The 20,626-nt window shown below is 38.9% G+C and overlaps 1 protein-coding gene across 2 annotated transcripts in view; it reads left to right on the forward strand.

Moving 5' to 3' along the window:
• LOC106668560 (protein jagged-1b) overlaps positions 1 to 20,626 on the forward strand; it is a 226,271-nt gene that overhangs the window by 31,320 nt on the left and 174,325 nt on the right. For both annotated transcript variants that reach the window (XM_024225310.1, XM_014397429.2), the window contains exon 2: positions 14,168 to 14,458. In XM_024225310.1, the coding sequence (XP_024081078.1) occupies positions 14,168 to 14,458 (291 nt within the window). The remainder of the gene's footprint in view (positions 1 to 14,167; positions 14,459 to 20,626) is intronic.

Consider the following 20,626-nt stretch of genomic DNA (forward strand, 5'->3'; position numbering starts at 1 on the left):
GAGTAACTCAAGCATAAATTTACGAATACTACAATGGAACTGTAGGTCTTTAATGTCGAAAAAAGGTTCCTTGGAAGAACTCATTGACAGACTAGCGATCGACGTAGTTATGCTTTCAGAAACTTGGCTCTCACCTACAAGGGAAGTGCGGTTTTCTGGTTTTCAGTTCATCCGCCATGATAGAAACGATGGCTATGGAGGTGTCGGATTACTTGTAAGGAACACGATTGCCTACTCATCAATTAATCTAAATTATAAATTGCCTAATCTCACGGCCACAGCAATACAGATCAATTTAAAAAAATATTCTACTCCTTTAACTATTATTTCTGTTTACAATAACCCAAGAAATAGGCTTAGTATACGGGATTGGGATTCTTTTCTAAATAAGTTAACCAAACCTCTCATATTCTCGGGAGATTTTAATGTTCACCATTCCGCCTTTGGGTCGGACTGGTCTGACTCTAGAGGTAAAGCACTAATAGATTCAACAGCTAGTCATAATTTGGTTTTTTTAAATGACGGATCTCCCACCCACATTATCCCGACGTGTTTGTCAAGAAAATCAGCTGTAGATTTGACATTCGTAAGTTCGGATATAGCTGCAAAAGGGACTTGGCAAGTGTGTTATCCCCATGGGATCAGATCACTTTCCGATACTTTTAAAGGTAGCAGATATGAAAGTTCCTAAGATAGTTTCACTAAATCATAAATGGAACATAAAGAAGGCTGATTGGAACGGGTTTAAGAATAAAACATTGGATTGACAACAAAAATCAACCTTGAAGGGGCATCCTATGAAACCTTTGAGGATATTGTAAATACAGCAAGTGAAGCACATATTCCTAAACATAGCCATTTCCAAGGCAGGCGCAAACAATTATTGAAACCCTGGTGGAACTCAGAATGTGAGACAGCCAGTAAAGCGAGGAAAGAGGCACTTAAAATTTTCAAAAACTCACCGTCGACCCAAAGTTACCTCTTATACCGACAAAACCATGCTCAATTTCGAAGAGTAATAAAAAGTGCGAAAAAGGTCTCCTGGCAAAACTACTGTTCCTCGTTGAATAGGAGTTCTCCGACTAGCGTTATCTGGTCAAAATTAAAAACCCTCAAAAATGGTTTAAATCCCTAAAGTCCTACAACAGTAGGTCCTTGGACGGAAACCTTTATACAAAATCTTTGTCCCCAGGGTCCTATGTTAGAGAGTTATATTTCAAATGACAAGACATGCCTTTCATTAACTGGTTCTTTTACTATTCCCGAACTAAACCTAGTTTTGAAAAACTCAAATAATACTGCTCCTGGGAAAGATCAAATTCATTATTCTATGTTAACAAATCTTTCAGAAAAATGTAAAAATGTGCTTCTTAAGGTGTATAATGAAATATGGCATGGGAAGGAACAAATTCCCCAATCCTGGAAGACCTCATGGGTTACAGTACTACGGAAACCGAGGAAGGATCCCAGTCTCGCATCATCATACTGACCTATTGCTTTGGCCTCATGCGTCCTGAAGACGTATGAAAGGATGATAAAGAACCGTTTACAATGGTGGTTAGAAAAACACCAATTAATCCCAAGTTCACAATTCGGATTTAGAAAAGGGCTTTCAGTACAAAATGCGCAAGCAAATTTAATTTGTGATATATATAATGCCTTTTCGAATGCAAAGTCGTTGATAGCTCTATTTGTAGATATTTCTTCAGCCTATGATACTGTTAACCATACTATTTTAGGTAGTAAAATGTCGACTTTAGGGATTCCTGACATTATGATTCAAAACATCTTAAATATTATGAAGTACAGGGAAGTGATCTTTAAAATAAATGACGTGACATTAGGACCATTTTGGACTTATCAAGGTCTCCCTCAGGGAGGAGTCTTGAGCCCTATACTGTTCCTTATATATGGGTTTGATCTCAAAACTCATATCCCTCCCTCCATTAGAGTACTACAATATGCTGATGACATATGCCTTTACACAACAAACAGATCGATAGAGGCAGGGGTTCTAGCTTTGGATGAAGCTATGATGGAATTTTCAAACTGGACAAAAAATAATCATTTAACCATTTCCTCTACAAAGTCGCAATTATGCCCTTTTTCTAAAAAGAGGAATATTCCATTAGGGAACGTTGTTACCTTGGGCGGATCCACCATACCAGTATGCATGTCTGTCAATTTCTGGGCCTAACACTTGACAGAAAGTTGTTGTAGAAAGAACACATCTCCCTGATCATAGCGAAAGGGGAAAAATATTTAAATATTCTCAGGTGTTTTTCTTCAAAGAGTTGGGGAGCCGATCCCGACACAGCTCTACTGTTTTACAGGTCATGTATACGCAGTGTAACAGATTTTGGATCGATTTTTTACGGGAACGCCAGCAAAGTACACTTAAATCGCCTAAGAGTGTTCCGAAATAAATGCATGAGAAGATGCTTAGGATGTTTGTCAGACACTCCAATAAAAGTAATGGATATTGAAAGTTGTGAACCCCCACTGCTTTTACGTATTGAACGATTAGCTTCCAATTTTGTCCTAAGTAATTATTCCTTGAACAGTGATATCTATAAAAAATAACGTTTTTAAATATCGAGGTGTTAACCAAAAAATTTTGGGAAAAGAAAAAGCCTCCCTCTCTGGTAGACGCATATTTGGAAACAATTGGTCTCTTTGCATCGCTGTACAAAGGGAACATTTGTCCAGTGTTTGAAATAGAATACGAAACCTTTTGCTCTAGATTGAACGTGAAGTCATTGAGAGATTATGCAGAAACCCCTGCATCGGTGGTAATTCAATATTTATTTCTGACATTGCGGAAATACACCCAAATCCAGATTTCAATTTCACTGATGGCTCTAGGACCATAGAAGGAACGGGGTGTGCCTGGTATGATCCCCAACGAGGAAAATGGAAAATGTACAAATTCCCACCTCAATTTACTATCTTCTCAGCTGCAGTTTTAGCAATTTATAAAGCCATCGAATATGCATGCCAAAGCAATTTAAGCTGCGAAACAATTTTAATAATGTCAGATTCGAAAAGTGCGTTAGATGCCTTAAAAAACATAAACCTTAAAACCGATAGCAGCTATCTGATCTTTTGAGTGGGAAAAAGAGTTCTCGACCTGACAAAGAACAAAGGAGTGCAAACCGCATTCTTTTGGGTGCGAGGCCACTCTGGTATTGAGGGTAACACGGTGGTTGATGGCCTGGCTAAGCTGGCTATTCATGAGGGTGAGCCTCTAGCTATTCCTATTCCCCTCCATGAGGTAAAGCTACAAATCAAAAAGATGTTGAATCAAAAATGGAACAAAGAAAACGAAAGCCTACACACAGGAGCATTTTTTACATCCATAAACCCCAACATTAATCGGTATCCTTGGATTTATAATTCCGGAATGACAAAGAAGGACTGTACAATAATTACCAGACTCAGGGCGAACCATGGGATCTGTGGCGCGTACCTACATAAAATTGGAAAGCGCGAGAATAGCAAATGTGAAAGATGTCTAGTGAAAGACGATCTTGAACACGCTATAATGATCTGCAAAAAGTATGCGCCACAAAAAGAATGGTGGTTCGTAAAAATGTATGCGATGAAAGACATCGAAAAGCCTTTCAACTACAAAACTTTATTGGCCTCAAAAAATAAAGGCATTTACTTATGTTTGTTAAAATTTATACATAAGTGCGCGTTAACCATATGAGAATTAAATATTAACTAAGTGAATTGTTATTGTTATTTATCTATTCGTTTGTTTGTTTATTTATTTATTTGGCTATTTATTTATTTATTATGGTATTCTCTAGTTGACTTCGAGTCTGTATGGATGACTCTAAACAATGGGGGGAGGTTTCCGGGCTGGTGTCGGGGGGCCGTCGGTCCGGCTGCTGTTTTCTTGCTGGGTGGAGAAGGGGGCCTCCTGAGCGAAGTTTGCTCCGGGGGTTTGGGAGATGTGGACTTTTCCACATTATTTCGATGTTAGTGGTTTTTATCCACATTTCCGCTAAGACCCTCGTTATAGAGAAAGAATATTCCTAAAGAAGAATACCCAAATGGCAGGCCCGTTGATCCGCCCGGCTGGTTGGCTGCGTCCGGGTTGGTTGCCCTCTTGGTACCGCCTAAATGGCAACCCTCCACATGTTGTTGCACACGAGCTTTAAAGTCCGGTGGCTAATGCGGAAACATAAAGCCAAAAAACAAAAACACATGATTATAGGTTATGAGCCAATATTTGTTTTTGCAGAACCTCCTCTGGCTTCATGTTGTGGACCCAAATTCCTTTGTGCACTAGCACCCAAGATGTTAGGTTATGTTCTCCCAGGTTATGGATATTTTGGAAACATTTAGATCTAACACAAGTCTAGATGTGACATTTTGACGTGTCAATGATTTTACGGCCGTTTGGTTGTTTCATTTTGTGCTAATTTGTTGTCAGTGTAACCACTTTAAGGTTTTATATGGTACGAGCATGTAAAGCATTAAAAACCGAGTTTCCCTAATTAGTTGTTTATGCTGTAGGCTTGTACATAATATACTTCAACCTTTGGGATTCGTCTACTTCTCCGTTTGTTTGTTGTGGACCCTGTATGAGTTAAGGTGCATTTTTGGTCTTGTCAACCTAATTATAGGTATATGTGGGCCAATATTTGTTGTTTTTATAGGACTTCCTCTGGCTTTATGTTCATTGCCCCAAATTCCTTTGTGCTCTAGCACCCAAGATATTAGGTTATGTTTTCCCAGGTTTTTGACATTTTGACTTGTTGATAGATTTAGGGCTTGATCGTATGAAATTTTGTTTTGTCCGTGTCTTTTACCTTTAAGATTTGTGAACGATGTGTACTTCCCTAATCGGTTTTAACTAGAGCTAGCCGATGAAACTTTTGTTTTTTAAGAAGGCTAGGCATTGTTAATTTCAAAAATTTAGGTTATTCTAGAGAATTTGTTGAACAGTCTTTATCCTTTTTCGTATTCCAATGAGCTTCGAGCTACACATAGACGGGCCACTGTTTAAGAACGGTTTCATAAAATAACTCCCATTACATATAATAACAAGCTTGTTTCATTACAGTGTGTTGACCGTTAAGACGAAAAGTTTCCACGTCGGGTCTACTCTGCAGTTAAGACCTTTTAGACAGTGCTCCGTCTAACGGACGGAGAGTTAAGCGAGCTGAAACAATTTCAGTTAAACAGCCGGTTTAATTTGTTGCCGTACGCCAGGGGGTCACGACGTCGCACACCTACTCTCGTGCAGATCTACTTTGACCTGAGGAACAGAATATTCCTATCAAAACCTTACCACACACAGACTACCCAGTCGGTTCAACGGTACCCGAACTTACAATTATAACCTTTTCAACAGATTCTTTATTTCTTCTTATAGTACGTCTTTAATTGTTAAATAATACCTGTTTTTCGGTAAAATTAAAGACACCTCGTCTTACGTTTTTTAAGAGTTAAAAATAGCTTGATCGGATTGAGATAAGAACTACTGGATTGGCATCTCAGGATATGAATAATACGTTAGGAAGGTTACACTTTCAGCTAACGGTGTGTTGTTTAGTGATGTGTGTCGTGTTGAACACTCGGATTTTGAACTCTGGTAAGCGCTTTTGGAGGACCTCTGAGATAAGCAGTAGGAGAGCTGTTTCTAAAAATATGCAATTGAACAAATCTCCCATATGCTGGTCCATCTGACCCTTCTGCAACCAAATCTTCTCCGAGTACATCGTTTTCTGTAGGTATCACTGCTGGCTTTCCCAGGATCGTCATGCAAGTCACTAGCAACATTTTGAAACCAGTTGCTGAACTTCTGGGATTTAAACCCATTTCGGCCAGACGCCTTTCGGTTTCAACATTAACCATTCTTCGCACCGTTCGAAGCCTCTTCAGCCACTTATTAAGAAGTAGTAGAGTAACATTTTCTAAGAGTATGGAAGTGAACACATGCTTTATATACTCATCGATATGACCCTTGGGCAACCAAATTCTCTCCGAGTATACCTTCTGAGTGAATACTGCTGACTTTCCCAGGACTGATGTTCAGGTAAATCTAAATTTCACGCGGCGTTTTCTTCATTCTTCAACCATTACATCACTATACGCTATTTTTTCGCTGGGTATTACTGTAAGTTATACCAAAGCTCATTATAGCTTGTAATTATGCGTGTTTAATGCCTCAGTATGTTTTAAAGTTATGTGCAGCGTGTTATGCTAGATTTAAGGATATAAGTAACACATTCGAAACGGTTCCGTACTATCTAAATAGATTAGTCACCTAAAAATTAGCCCGGCGGTAGTTAAAGCATCTACGTCTAGCTAATTTTGATGGGGCTCATTACGTTTATGAGAGCTCTTTGACATTGGTAATAAAAGTTATGTTGTCATGTGATAAAGTTAAAGCCGGAACCTCAAAATTTGGTCAATTAATTTCGTTTTAAGTGCCACCTTGGAATGAGCCCATTAATTTTTCATGAATCGCATCACACGACTAAAGCAGGCTCGGTCCAGTTCGGTCAGAATGCGTGATGCAACGGCGTTAACCGACAATGCCAGTTACAATGTATAAATTTGTTTATCGATCGATGAAATTGATGAGCACACTCAACTCTAATGCAACACGGTTAAATTGTGTTAAACTCGTATCTTTCCTTCTCTCATTGCACTCCTAAATGGGCTTAAATGATTTATAACCCATTGTTTGAGTGATCTACGTTTTTGACTATTTTATTTGACGCAACATGGTTCAGGGCCAATAGGTGTCCAATTCATCGGCCTTCTCGTTAACCCTCGGTATGCCCTCTTACTCTTTCAATCCATAATGTAAATATATTAAATCTTGTGTTCCAATGTGTGCACCAGTCTGCGATAAACTCAAATGTTCATGAATGTTGGAGGGTAATTGAATAGAAGCCGAAATTGCGGTATCACACCTCAGTGATGGTGAAGGGTTTCGTAGGGATGTCAGAAGTACAAGTGTTATACAGAGTAGGACTAAGAATGCTTCCTTGGGGGGACGCCGGCATGTGTTGGTCTGATAAGCAGTTAAATAGGATTTCATGATAAGGTAATAAGGGTAGGAAGCGATGGTGAAGATGGTACTAATATGAACAGATTAGTCAGGACAGTATAAAGGACATATTTGTAACCTGTTAACTGATGAATCTACTTTTTTGGGCAATTTGATATTCCACAACAGGGTTTACGACCAACAAATGTGTTCTGACTGAACTTTTCTAGGCCAGTTTGATGGATGTACTGTTTTGGCCATTTTGTATAACGCAACATGGTTCAGAGGGCCAATAGTTGTCCTGATCGAATATCCCTTGGTCAGTTTATCTCCCCTCGTTGCTCTTTGCCATACATACATTGGGGAGATTTTTCCTCATTCAGTCTTGTCAGACTGTTTGTTCTAGTCCTCCTGTAGCTAAAGGCTTGGATGCTTGGATGGGATTTGTCTTAGCATATAAAATTATTATATCATCCGCATCGGAGATAATGATGGTGTTGGTAGTATAGGAAAGTCAGTTGTAAAAGGACTTATTCTCTCTCACTGACTGGAAGATCTGTTTTTTGCAAAGCTGTAAAAGCGTTCAGGAACGGTCGGTGACTAAAATTTTGCAGGCCAATTTTTCGACCTCCCCGTTTTCTCTGTTCGCCCTGGTACACAGACAAGGGTGATTTTGTGTTTTCTACCAAGTCTGAAAGGGTATTGATGGAATCCCAAACAGCTCCAACATTACCTCTGGTGGGGCAGCTGGTTTTAGTGTCGCCTGTTCGAATAGATGGCTATTTTTTTCTTGGTAATCCCTAGCCTTTTGATCTCTCTGGCATAGTGTTCAATAGCCCGACATACAGTGGCATATTGCCCAAGGCCTATATGATCTCACCCAATTCTCTTGGAACTATCTGTGTACTATATATAGTAGGAAATTAGTGCGGACATAACTTCGTAATTGAATTTATATATGCCTGACATGGTAAAGTGCTTAAGCTAGTAGTAGTAAAATGTTTAAGCTAGTAAAAAGGAACCAAAGATTTTTATCTCCAGGTTCGTGTAAAGCAGTAGATCCTCCTGCTCCGCACATTCTCGTCTTATCTATCCGAAATAGTATAAGGCCGTTTTTGTTGGTCGATAGCTTGACTGAAATGTTTTAAGTTTGATTTCAAGCAAATAAGAAGTAATTTTACCACTTGGTATTTCACTGTAGGCCGGAGGAAGAATGTGCCATAGGTATTTCGGATTATATAGGACTATGTCATCATATTTCATTTCTCACTTTTAACGATATTACCATCTGTCAAAACATGAAAATGAATAATAATGATTAAAAAACAAAATCCCACCATCAGAGTGAACAGTATACCGATAGTCGCGGTTTAAGAGTTCCGTTTTTTAATATATTGGCTAGAGCAAAATTATCTATTGAGTTTAATTTTGATGCAATCCCAGCTCTCTGTTCACGCTCGTGCTCTGTGTTTTCCGCTAAGTTTAATTGGGAGCCGAGAGTTGGTAGAGCTGAGCCCTTACATCGATCATTATAAAAAGTCGGTGCGTGAGGTCACGTACATGCTTCTTCCCGCGGCCTATCCTTTCCATCCGGCACACATTTCAGACACTCAATTTTTCTAATTTTTTTTGATAAAGTGAATTATACCAATTTAAATCATCTGCATTAATTAGATGCTTTGCTGAAAAATTGGAACGTTACTTTTTGTTTTAAAATGAAACGTTTACCTCATCGACTGTTTACTGAAGAAGTAGACCTGGCGTTACCCCTGGTTTAATTCAAAACTACTGAACCTAGAAAAGATATCAGTAGTATATGTAGGTCTTCAGTGTATCTCTTAGACCATATGGATATATCGGGCCATCCAGCAGTATAAACCGAGATAAAGTTTCCGTGACCAGTGGAAGCCATGGTGTTTTTGAAACTGTGTTTCACATCCTTTTTCGGTAGCCTTTCGCCCTTCACCGTTTTGGGTTAGTCTTCATTTCCACCGTGGCAACCTTACAGTTAAAAAATAACAGCTTTTCTTAAGATATAAACCTTAATATATCAATTAATACGTCCAGCTGGGTGTATGAAGGGAGACATTTTACAGGTTTAGCTAATAGTACAGGTGTTCCCGCCTCAAAAAAAAAAAACCCCGGCATAAAAACTAAGATTTAATAGCTGGGATACCTATCCACAAAAGACCTTGTACCATCATCGGCAGCTTTGCAAAAGTAATGGAAAGCACTTCACGAATCGTTGGATGGCTGCCAAAGACACGTTGAAGAGTTCATCGCCCAAACTGTTGACAAAATGTTGGAGGTGGTTGTTGAAAGTTTATAATATATATCTATACCGTCTGGATTTTAATGAAAATTTTTTCCGTGAAACTATGTCGTAAAATATTTGATAAGTGTCCGAACGTTCTTGTCCGTAAGTCGTAGTAGTCTAGAAAATGATATTTTAACTTTTTTACTTGGCAAAAACTTGTAAAGAATTAATGCGACCAAATTCCAGGGATCTATTGCAATACATGAGTATTTAGCAACTGAGGGACGTAGCAAGCAGGCAAAAATATTTTTTTAGTAAGAAGCAAAGTCGATATTCATTTTCTACGCCTTAAGAAAACCCTGAATACAAACTTTTGGGAAAATCAAAAGGATATTTTTGTTTTTCAAATTTTTGCTTTCATGTACCTGCAGTATTTTTCGAAAAATGATAATAAGTTGGAAACACCTTCATCAATTCTCAAGAAACGTTGGAGGAGTATAGAGCCATATAAACAACACATAAGCATATAAACTTAGTTATAAAAAAAAATAGAACTGGGGATATAAATTGAAATTTTTGATGAATACTTGTTGCTTTCATCCTTAGTTTTTTTTAATAATGGTATAAAACCTAACCGTTGTTACATAGCTTTAGAGAAGAAACATTAAACTTTTCAGTAGTTGTAATAACGGTGAGTTCGGATAAAATCCATAGGAGATTTTTTAAAAAATTACCTAGAACACAGGCCTTTTTCTCACGAAATTTTTTTGCATATTTTACTCAAAGCGTCTTTTGATTTTTGTTACTTTTTCTATATTCAACCACATTTAATACGATTCTGGATAATTTTTCTATTCTATATAAAATAAGAAATCGACTGATATGTATCTTAATCTTAAAATATTTGAACAAAGGAAAACCATACAAAAAATTCTACTCTCGACTCCTGGGGGAACATATGCTAGAACGCTCTGACACGTGTCAACTTTCGATCTAGGATCACAAGAAAATATATAATTGAAATCGATGATCAGACATTCGTAGTCTCCTATTGTCAGCATAATCCAATTTGTTTCGAACCACTTTGAGGTACTTCAAGGTATTGTTCAAACAAAAGGTCTAACCACTCTGAATGTTGTGTTGTGTGACTGCTATCCCCAGAATTAAAATTTTCGAACCAGCGAGTGGTTCGTTAACTTGTCAAATGCTTCAATATAAAATCGTTCGGGCAACTTCAGCTGCAGAGCTCTAGGAGTAAAATTATTAAATCACTGGTCTTCATGATAAATAGTAATGACAATGTGTGACCTTTGTGTATTAAAGGTATGAATGTCATTAGCAGTATCACTAGGAGGATGTAAATGAAAAGGGAACACATAAGATAAATCAATTAAGGGGTCGGTGACAAACAAGTTTGCAACTGTGTCTTCCCCTGGATGTTGTACAAAGCAAATAATGTTTGTTTGTACAGTTTCTTTCACGCTTTTGCAGTTAAAAATGAATGTAAAAATGGATATGTATGCCGCATGCCTGCATTGTGATGAGAGTCCATATTTTCTATCCAATTTTATTTTGAGCAAAGGCGTGGGCTCGTTTTGGTGATGTAGTGGACCTGTTAATAAAGTGCGAGTCACCCTCGCTAATAAACGATCTTGTCTATTTACTGCAATGGTCGGTACTTTGTTTTGAAAACATAGATTCCTTTATAGTGTTCCCTACCGTCCATAGTCACCGCCCTAATTATACTCTTAGAAAGGATGAGTCTGCATTTCGTTCAAGGTGGAACTTCCTGTTTGTACGAGTACATCGCTAATGTCCTACTCGTTTGGTTTTTTTTCTCTACATCGTTGTGTGACATTCATATGTTAATAGTCGAGTGTGCGAGGGCGGTTGAGGATCATTAATGACATATCCCCTTCAGTAGCGCTGTGACACTAGTCCTTTTTTCGTCATCCACTCGAACATATGGTGTCATATGAATATTCTATTACGAAGTGGTGTCCTCACGTTCTTACACGACTGATAAAACAATCTATTTGGGCGAGGCTACGCTGCGTAACTGTGTAGACACGAAGAAAAGTAAATTGTAAACAACTAAAAGGTTGAAACTTGTAGGATTTCATTGCCGTCATTGAGCAGACTGGGAAAAATGGATCCCAGTTAGTATCGACTATATCTGTTACACAGATAAGGCCGGCTATGGTTAGCACCAGGCATCAAAATAAACCAACGATAGTTCATATAAGGCTTGGGCAATATGCCACAGTATTTCACTGAATACTGTGCCAAGAATATCAAAAAGTGGGGTATTACCAATGCCAAACTAGTCATAGGACAGCCAGACGACACTAATGATACAATCACAGTCCAGATTTGCTTGGGATTGAGGAAAAAATCACCCTTGTGGGGTACCAGAGAATACAGGACAGAGGGCCAACAAGGTCAGTCAGGACAAATATCCATCCGCCAGAAACCATTTTGCAGTACCAAATTGCCTAAAAACATAGATCCATCAGATAACAGGTTATGACTAAGCTCTTTATACTGCAGACTTATCAATACACATTAATACCTTCATTCCCAACGCTTCCTACGAACCCTTTATTACCATGGAATCGTATTTCACTGCCGTATTTAATTTAATTTATCAGCCAACACAAGCCGGCGTCCCACAAGGAATCATTCTTGGTCCTATTCTGTATAACACTTGTACTGCTGACTTCCCTACGCATCCCTTCACCATCACTGAGGTGTGATACCGCAATTTCGGCTTCTATTCAATTACCCTCCAACATTCATGAACATTTGAGTTTATCGCAGACTGGTGCACACATTGGAACACAAGATTTAATATATTAACCTCGAACATCCTTCAACACCTTATCGCAAACTGGAGCACACCGTGGAGCACAACACTGAATTAGGAAAATTGTTCTTAATTCCATTCTCTACATTTATACTGCTAACTTACAAACACATTCCAACACCATCATTACCTTTATGCGGATGATATGGAAATTTTATCTATTAGCCCGAATTCTATCCAAGAATCCAATAACACCTTGAGCTCATCAAGGACTGAAGCAAAATGTGGAGAATAAATGAGGAAAAACTTTCCCTAGTAATAAATAATAGTTCAGGGCGTACAGAGAAATAACAAGAAGTCTGATAAATTGACCAAAGTGCAGTCAGGACAGCTATTGGCCATGAACCATGTTGCGTAATACAAAATAACCAAAAACGTAGATCCATCAGACAATGGATTATAAATAAGTCCTCGGTACAATAAGAATGCATTCCAGGATAGAGGCAAGCGAAAAAGTTCGTTAAAAGATATTGCTGAAACTTACGTAGGACCTACTAATTAGATTGATAGTAGGAGTATTGACTGGACACTGCAGACTCCGGAGGCATATGTACTGGGAGCAGCAGAAAAAACCTGTGCAGATATTGCCAGGAAGAGAAAGAAACATCGAACCATGTCTGTTAGTGCGAAATCCTATGCGGGCTGAGATTTTCCTTGAAAAAAATAAAGCCGAGGCCTAAAAGAGAGAGACACACGTGAGGTCTAAGCTTTGGGATGTGGCAAAAAACCAAAGATTAAAATGTGCTCTAGACAGGAGATGAATTATGACAATTTATCAAACATACAAAATCTACCTATAAAGTGGAGTTTTCGAATGGTCTTCCAACTACTTTAAAATCAGACATGTCTATACCAACCTAACTGCGACTCGTTAAGCTCATTTATGAGTGCTATGAGAGAAAGAAAGATACGAGTTTAACATAGTTTAACAGTGTTGCGTAATAGTTGAGTGTGCTTATCAATTTCATCGATCGGCAAGCACCTTACACATTGTAACTGGCATTATCAGTTAACGCCGTTGCATTCAGACCGAACTCGACCGAGCGTGCTTTAGTTGTGTGAAGCGTTTCATAAAACCTTATTATGCGTTCGGTTAAGCCCAAAATCCGATAGTGGGTTCAGCATAAGTTCTTTCTACTGCTGACTTATTTATACACACTAATACCATCATTACCAACGTTGACTGCGTTGTTAAGTCATCCCTTGTTAAGTCATCATGGCTTTAGAGTGAGATACAACGAATACTCAGATGAAAGACCAGGCAAAGACAATACAAACTACGTCCCACAAGTCAGAACTTTTGGTCCCATCCTATACACTATTTGTATTTTAATGGGTAATACCGCAATCGTCTCTTCGAGTAGCTTGCAAATCCATGAACACTTTGAGCATATCCAAGACTAGTGCATTCTAGCAGGACACCCATTTTTCCTGGACCATGCTGCGTCATACCAAATGACAAAAACCGTAGATTCATCAGACAATGGGTTAAGACCATCGCAGAATCTAACGGCAGAACTACTAAACCTATTTTGATTGTAAGAATGCTGACTGGATTCTGCAGATTTCCGAGGCATATGGGAGGCACATTACCACGACAACTTTGAGCATGTGAAGTAGAACTTCAACCCCAAGCCGTTCGGTATCCAGCGCATCCTTCCAATCAATTTTCAAAGCTATTTACTACATCAGTAACCTCATAACATTCCTTTTGACGATGTATCCTGATCCAACTGCCCTAGATTTGTCAACATTTTCCCATCCTAAGAATTAATCATCTCGCCTTAAACGATAATGGACTCGAGGAGTCAAGATCTCCTTCTATCTTAATCCAAAAAGGTGAATTTTCAAAATATAACCAATTTTTTTTTGAGTCGACGTCGATGACAATAATTTATACGGCCCGATGCAATGGCTTGGCAAAAAACAAATTAATGACGATTTGAAAAAACTCATATTTCTTTTGATACTCATATAAAAATTAGTTTGTCGAAGTGTAACAATGTGATCGTTTTTGTTTTGTTTCAAGGAGGTGCAATGTTCCGGATACATGGAGGTGGAGATCCTCGAAGTGTCCAACTACATGGGAGTCCGGAGGGACGGATGTTGCGGAGGTGGAAAGCCACAGCCTCCGCTCCCTTGTAAAACTCAATGTTTGACGTTCTTTAGGCTTTGCCTCAAAGAATATCAGAGCAACGTTGCCGCCGGTGGATCCTGTTCATTCGGTAACACATCCAGCCCCATCCTCGGCGGTAACTCGTTCACTCTGACGAATCCTGACGAAACGACGCTTAGACTTCATTTCACGTTCAGATGGACGGTAAGTTTTACTTACTTTTTTTCGGCTGTGCGAATGCGGCATGTTAAACAATAAATAAATTTTTATATAACATTTTGTACAAATGGTTGATTTCCTTTTTGATTCTAAATCAATAAATCTAAAGTTGGAAAAACTCAGAATATTTTTGTTCTCTTCTTCTACGACTCTTCTAAATCTTTTACATTGCTTGTATGTAGAGTAATGATGCGCATGGAAATGTTATGTCATTATTACAGTATAATATCGGGCTTTCAAGAGTAGTGAGTACTTATTAATGATGCACTGTAATTTACAAATTTGTTATAATGATGATAAATGACTCTGGGCTAAATCGGTCCTAAATGATTAAGTTATTAAACTGAAATGGCTCTTGTGTGAAGTCCGATGGAGTTCGGTTTCTTTGCCCAGCTGTCCATCACAACCCTCTGTACACTTATATAGTCCAAAAAGATGACTTTGTAATCTCCTCCTTAGCTTAATTTTCCTTCTTTAACTTCCGCGAACAACAAATGTCCTTTGTACATTTTCTATCTATCTTCTCCATAAACCAAACCAGTCATTCTTCCTTTGTCTTACAACCTATCAGTCTTTCAGTAGCGAATAAAATTTTTTGAATTAAAATACCACGACATCATTGAATCCCAAAAAATGCCCTTTTCGTTCTCCCTTGGGCAGAAGTGGGGTTGCCCAGGTTCTTTAAGATTTAAATTTAAATTTGGGGATCGCGGTAGCCGAGTGGTTAGCATGAGAGACTCTCACGCCGCGGTCGTGGGTTCGATTCCCACCGTCGCCTCTGGCCCTTTTTTCCCGATAACCCCCAATTTGAACACACAAGAATTCGTACTATGGCTAATATGCAAGATCATAAGGCCAATTAAAAAAAAAAAAATTTAAAGCTTTAAACAAGATTTGGATTCTATAAAACTAAAGATGCCTACTACTTTTCCTAACGTAATATCCGTCTCACCGTTAGTTCAGAGTAGACATGGTACAGGGATATCCACCATCTGTCCTAAGTTGGCGCCCTACAATGGAGCTTGGACCTCTCCTTTATACGATATATACTGATGACATTCCCATCCTCCAGGAATCATCCAATCCACTTTTTCTGACCTTTTCTTGAATTAAAATCTCGTTACTGCATTAAAAACCAGCAATACGATCTCGATTGGTCCAATAGGCTCTTAGGCGGATTACACTGCAATAAACTATTAACATCACTACTCGACAGACGAGCCAAACGTCCCCAAGCCATAAAAGGTCTTACGAAAGGTCGAACAAATCGTGAGCTTAAGGAACCTGGACAACAATGCTTTTATTCAAGAGAGGATGAAAAATCCAGAATTTGCCATCCTTACCGCACATCTCAATGAACTGGTCCGTCAGGTCGTTTCCACTACCGTACTGCAAGCTTTATGTAGAGCAAGTTTGAAGCGTGAATGGAGGATGATGGTGGTGGTTGGTCCGTTTCCCTGGTCGTGACTGAAGGTGTCCTGTCTTCTCTTGGCAAGTTCGGACCTGCAGTTCTAGGAAACGTTGGCATTTCCATGTTTTGCTATCCAATGGGTGCTCTACACCACTTACCATCCTAAAAGAAGACTAAAAGAAAAATAACTAAATGTAGTATCGAAATTCTATACCACTGGTGTCTTTTGTGTGGGTATTCACCAAAAAGAAAATCTTGGTTTCATGAGTATTGGCTGATGAAAGACGAGCGCAGGTTTTTATAGATTAATATCAAATCACGAAATTGGTAAGGTTTAGTTAAAAAGGAATGGACAACCTTCAAGTGGCGGTTACTTACGATGCACCAGGATAGACAATTATGTTGAATGAGTTGTGCCATGTTTCTGGGTACAAGTCAATGCTACAGATAAATAATAGTGAAGTACGTTCTCCAAGCTTTAAGTAGAGCTGGTTTAAAGTTTGAATAGTAGATGATAGTAGTTGTTGTTCCGTTGGCGTGATCGTGGCTGGATGTGTCCTGCCTTCTCTTGGCAAGTTTGGACCTAGAGCTCTAGGAAATGTGGAATTCCATGTAGGTGCAATAGGTCCAAATACCTATTAGGTATCCTGTAAAATGCTCAGAGAAGGATGACTGGAAGGATAGAAAGATGATGCTGGACGAGTTGTAGAAAGTCGGAAATCTAGATAAGACTTTTGTTCAGTCCTGAAGGTTATCCTTGGTCCCATTCTATACTTAACGAATACTACTGACCTCCCTATCCATCCCGACACATCCATTCACACCATTGCGGATTCTGATATCTTATCCTTAAATAAAAGTCCCGTCCTCTCCCGCCAACACATAGCATTTACCCCCCCCCCGACGTGGAATAATGCCACCACTATACCTACATCATATAATTTCTTCTTATATTTAACCACGTCGGCTCCCTTAGGCAGTATATCGACAAAAGACTGACTTGGAATCTACATACAAGACTAAAAAATAAGGAGCTGACTAGAGTTACAAAACATTCTCATGACATCTAGAAAAAAGATCAAAACTGATTCCCAACAAAGACTGATATAAGAGACGATAATTCAACCCATCTGGACGAACGGCTTGTGGGGTTCAAAACAAACATTCCAACTATCATCGCACCCTGATTTCCCGATCCAAAATTCTCCGAAAAATAATTGAAAAAATAAATAAATAAAAACTTCAACTTATCCAATCACACAATCCACAATGACATTAATATTCCTTTTGTGAAAAATGTCATAAAATTCCAAAACTTCCTTTCATTGTACCCCCTAATGATCCCAAGGAGGTTAAAGCGGCAGTGGCCTCGCGACCTGTTGGGCACGTCGACACCACTAGAAGTGTCACCACTGGGTGATTCTTTACGTCCTAGTGCAAATTTTGTTTATTTTATAGAGTCAGGTTGTTTTATTTTAAAATTTGTAAATATTCACGACTTCACTTGACGTATAAAAACAACGCTGTTGTAAACGACATCAAACTGATATTTCGACGATGCTTGGGTCAGAAATTATATAAAGATCGTGTTAACAATTTAAGCAGAGCGGAAGAACGTGTTAATGACCTCATTTTCTCGTTTGAAGAAAAAACTACGTGTCCGAACGTACTAACGACATCACGTTATTCCGATTTGCGACGTCATTGCACGTTTAAGGAAAATGTCTTTGCCAGGGTCTTAGCTGAAATCGGATTTGATCGCATTGTTTTTTTGTGTTCTTCGTCGATTCGAGAAACGCGGGTTGTTTGTTAATGAAAACTAAAGAAAACTACCTAGATTCTCTTCTTTCTATATAGGTTGAGAACAATGTGTATAATCAAGTGAAATATTCCTATTTCACCTGGTTGAACTTCTTTAACATTTGAAAAATTCCATGATGAATCGTGTTTTTTAATATATTTATTTTATTTTTAAATGGCCTTCAACCACAATGGGCCATTTAGGCCGGCTTCTTGATATTCAGTTACAAGTTGGTATTCCTGTCGAATGATTGAACGTAGAGAAGGAAAGGAAAGGTTGCCAGGGAACAACATCTACCCAAGAGACAGCCGAGCCATCGCCGCTAACTGGATGTGTAAGCACTCGTCTTTTTGAGGATTTGTTCTCTCTTATGACTACGGACGTGTTTTGTGGGATGTAGATAAAACCATTCATATTGCATTTATTGCGTTATGAAAAAGTTCGCATCCCTCCCCCCAACTGACCCGGGACTAAACCTGCCCGTGGTGCTCACCCATCCGATCCGCGAAGCATCCCCGAACGAATCATCCATTCAAGGGCGCTCCCACATTCAAGCCCTCCCCTATCGACCCCAATTCTACTGTACTATATTTTTTTATCAGCTCCGTTCTTTCTAAAAGTTTAAAGAGAGAAACGAGGGGGGCGCTATAACCCAGCATCTCATGCAGGAACAATGGCATTTCGAACTCTATTCTTTCTTTTTCTGTGGTATAACAGTAACATGTGGTACGTATGTGTTCTACTGTCAAGTCCTCATTACATACCGAGCAGATAGTTGGGGATTCCCTGGACCATGGGTCAGTCTTGTATGTCTGATCCTAAGTCTGCAAAGAGCCGTATCGTATATTCTATTCGTATGGTACGATGAAAGCCGTTTCTGCGTTGAGTCTTTTATTTCCCGTAATTTGTTGTTGATTGTTGTGACCCATTTGCATTGCCAAAGTGGGAACTCGTCTTTCTCAGGAGGGAGTCTTCACGTGTAGTCCTTTAAAAAACGAACAAATCATTCAATTTCGGTGGGTTGTACCGCGGTGAGTGCTTAAGGTGTCCGATTCATACTTGCCACGCTAGCGGTTCCTGGATTCGAATCCTGGCCTAGCTGATGGAATTTTATTTGAGAATAAACTGGTAAGGTGGCTTAGACCCATTGTCTGCAAACCCAACGTTCCCTTTCCCGTTTGTTCCCTAAATGCCGCTAGTCTAAAATTCTCACCTAGGTAATCCTAGTTCTGCTCCCACCCCATATTCGTTTTCGTTTTGTCTAGTCCTGCATCCAAATATCTGTTCGCTTCCATACAGTCCACTAGTTTATTAGCCACCAACAGCTGTTTTACTTGAGGTATTTTTAAGAAGAATTTTTATTTTTACGCATTGGGAATTATCGCGTACAAAACAAAGAGAGTGCCGCCTCCCGCATCGGATACATCACAGTTCGGACAGACCCTCGACTATAATATAGTAACTTATAGAGTTGTTTTACCTTTGGCCAAAGTTATTCCAGGTTTTAGCGATTAAGCTGTTCTCCACCTTGGTTGTCGAGAAAGTCAGGAAAACTGTTGGCAAGTTAGTACTTTATTTTATTGTATTACAACCGACCAGCGCACACACAAATTATTTCTCTATTCTTGGGAGTTTTTGAAATATATTACTCGCTAGGTTATTTGGGTAATATTGATATACAAAAAGAAAAGAAAAACATAATCGTTTTAATTAGATAAAGAGTTTTGGAGTAAAGTCAACCGAAATTTGCGAAATACAACTTTTCAGGAGAAGCGATTTTCCCCGTTGCCGCCCAATTTAAGAAGTAAAAATTTTACACATCGATTCCTCTTGCAGTAGGGAGTTGCTTTAGTTGTAAGGTAGTTTTTGACACAGAAAATATATATGTATAAAACACAAGATCTACGAATAGGGTAAGGGATGGCAAGTTAGCACTTCATTCAGGCGAGATACACCAAGAACACTAAATTCGCAACTTCCATCAAATTATATAAACCACTTATAAAGATCAGAGTCTCATGAAACCAGTTTCTTTCTGTCCCAATCCTGTAGTTTAATATAAAAATCACATTAAAAATTATTTTTTGGGCCGAAAAAGGTTGTTAATCTATTAAAATCAATTATTTATAGGCAAAGATTTTTACTCCGTTTCTGGGCGTCTTTAAAAAATTTATCTCTGTTCAACTATTTGCCTATTATCGCTCGACAAAAGTAAAGAAATAACCTATTCAATAATTTCACTAATTTCGCGGTCCGCTTGACCAATTAATACTTTACAATTAATTAAGGTTTTTAGTTGAGATGAAAAAAAGTTAATGGCACGAGAGGGATTCGAACCCACGACCTTCGGCTAGATACGCCGCTGCTCTACCACCTGAGCTATCGTGACCTCGATCCACTCGGACATCAACCGATTACACGACATTTGAAAAGGAGGGAAAACTCATAAGGTGGGGTTGAGATGGGGAGTTGATGTCCGAGTGGATCGAGGTCACGATAGCTCAGGTGGTAGAGCAGCGGCGTATCTAGCCGAAGGTCGTGGGTTCGAATCCCTCTCGTGCCATTAACTTTTTTTTCATCTCAACTAAAAACCTTAACCTTAATTAATTGTAAACTATTCAATAACATGGACGATTTTGGAAAAACCTATACTCAAGTGTCCAAAAATTCAGCTGTTGAGGAGAAGCGATTTTCGGATCGAGATCCGATTTTTCCCGTTCCTGCTCGATGTACCCTATAAAAACGTTACGATTCCTTTTGCCTAGTGGTTGCTTCAGTTAAAAAGGTTGTTTTGAACTCAGCATATACAAGACAAAAGATTCTTCAAACAGCTTAACAGATGGCTAGTTGTAAGTCTTTCAAGGCAAAATACTGGTTTCTAAACCTAACAAAAAAAAAACATTCCTCCAGAAACTAAAACTTCCTAGTGTTTGGCCCCAAA

This window comes from Cimex lectularius, unplaced genomic scaffold (genome assembly GCF_000648675.2).
Source record: "Cimex lectularius strain Harlan isolate CLEC.00 unplaced genomic scaffold, Clec_2.1 scaffold21, whole genome shotgun sequence".
NCBI lineage: Eukaryota > Metazoa > Arthropoda > Insecta > Hemiptera > Cimicidae > Cimex > Cimex lectularius.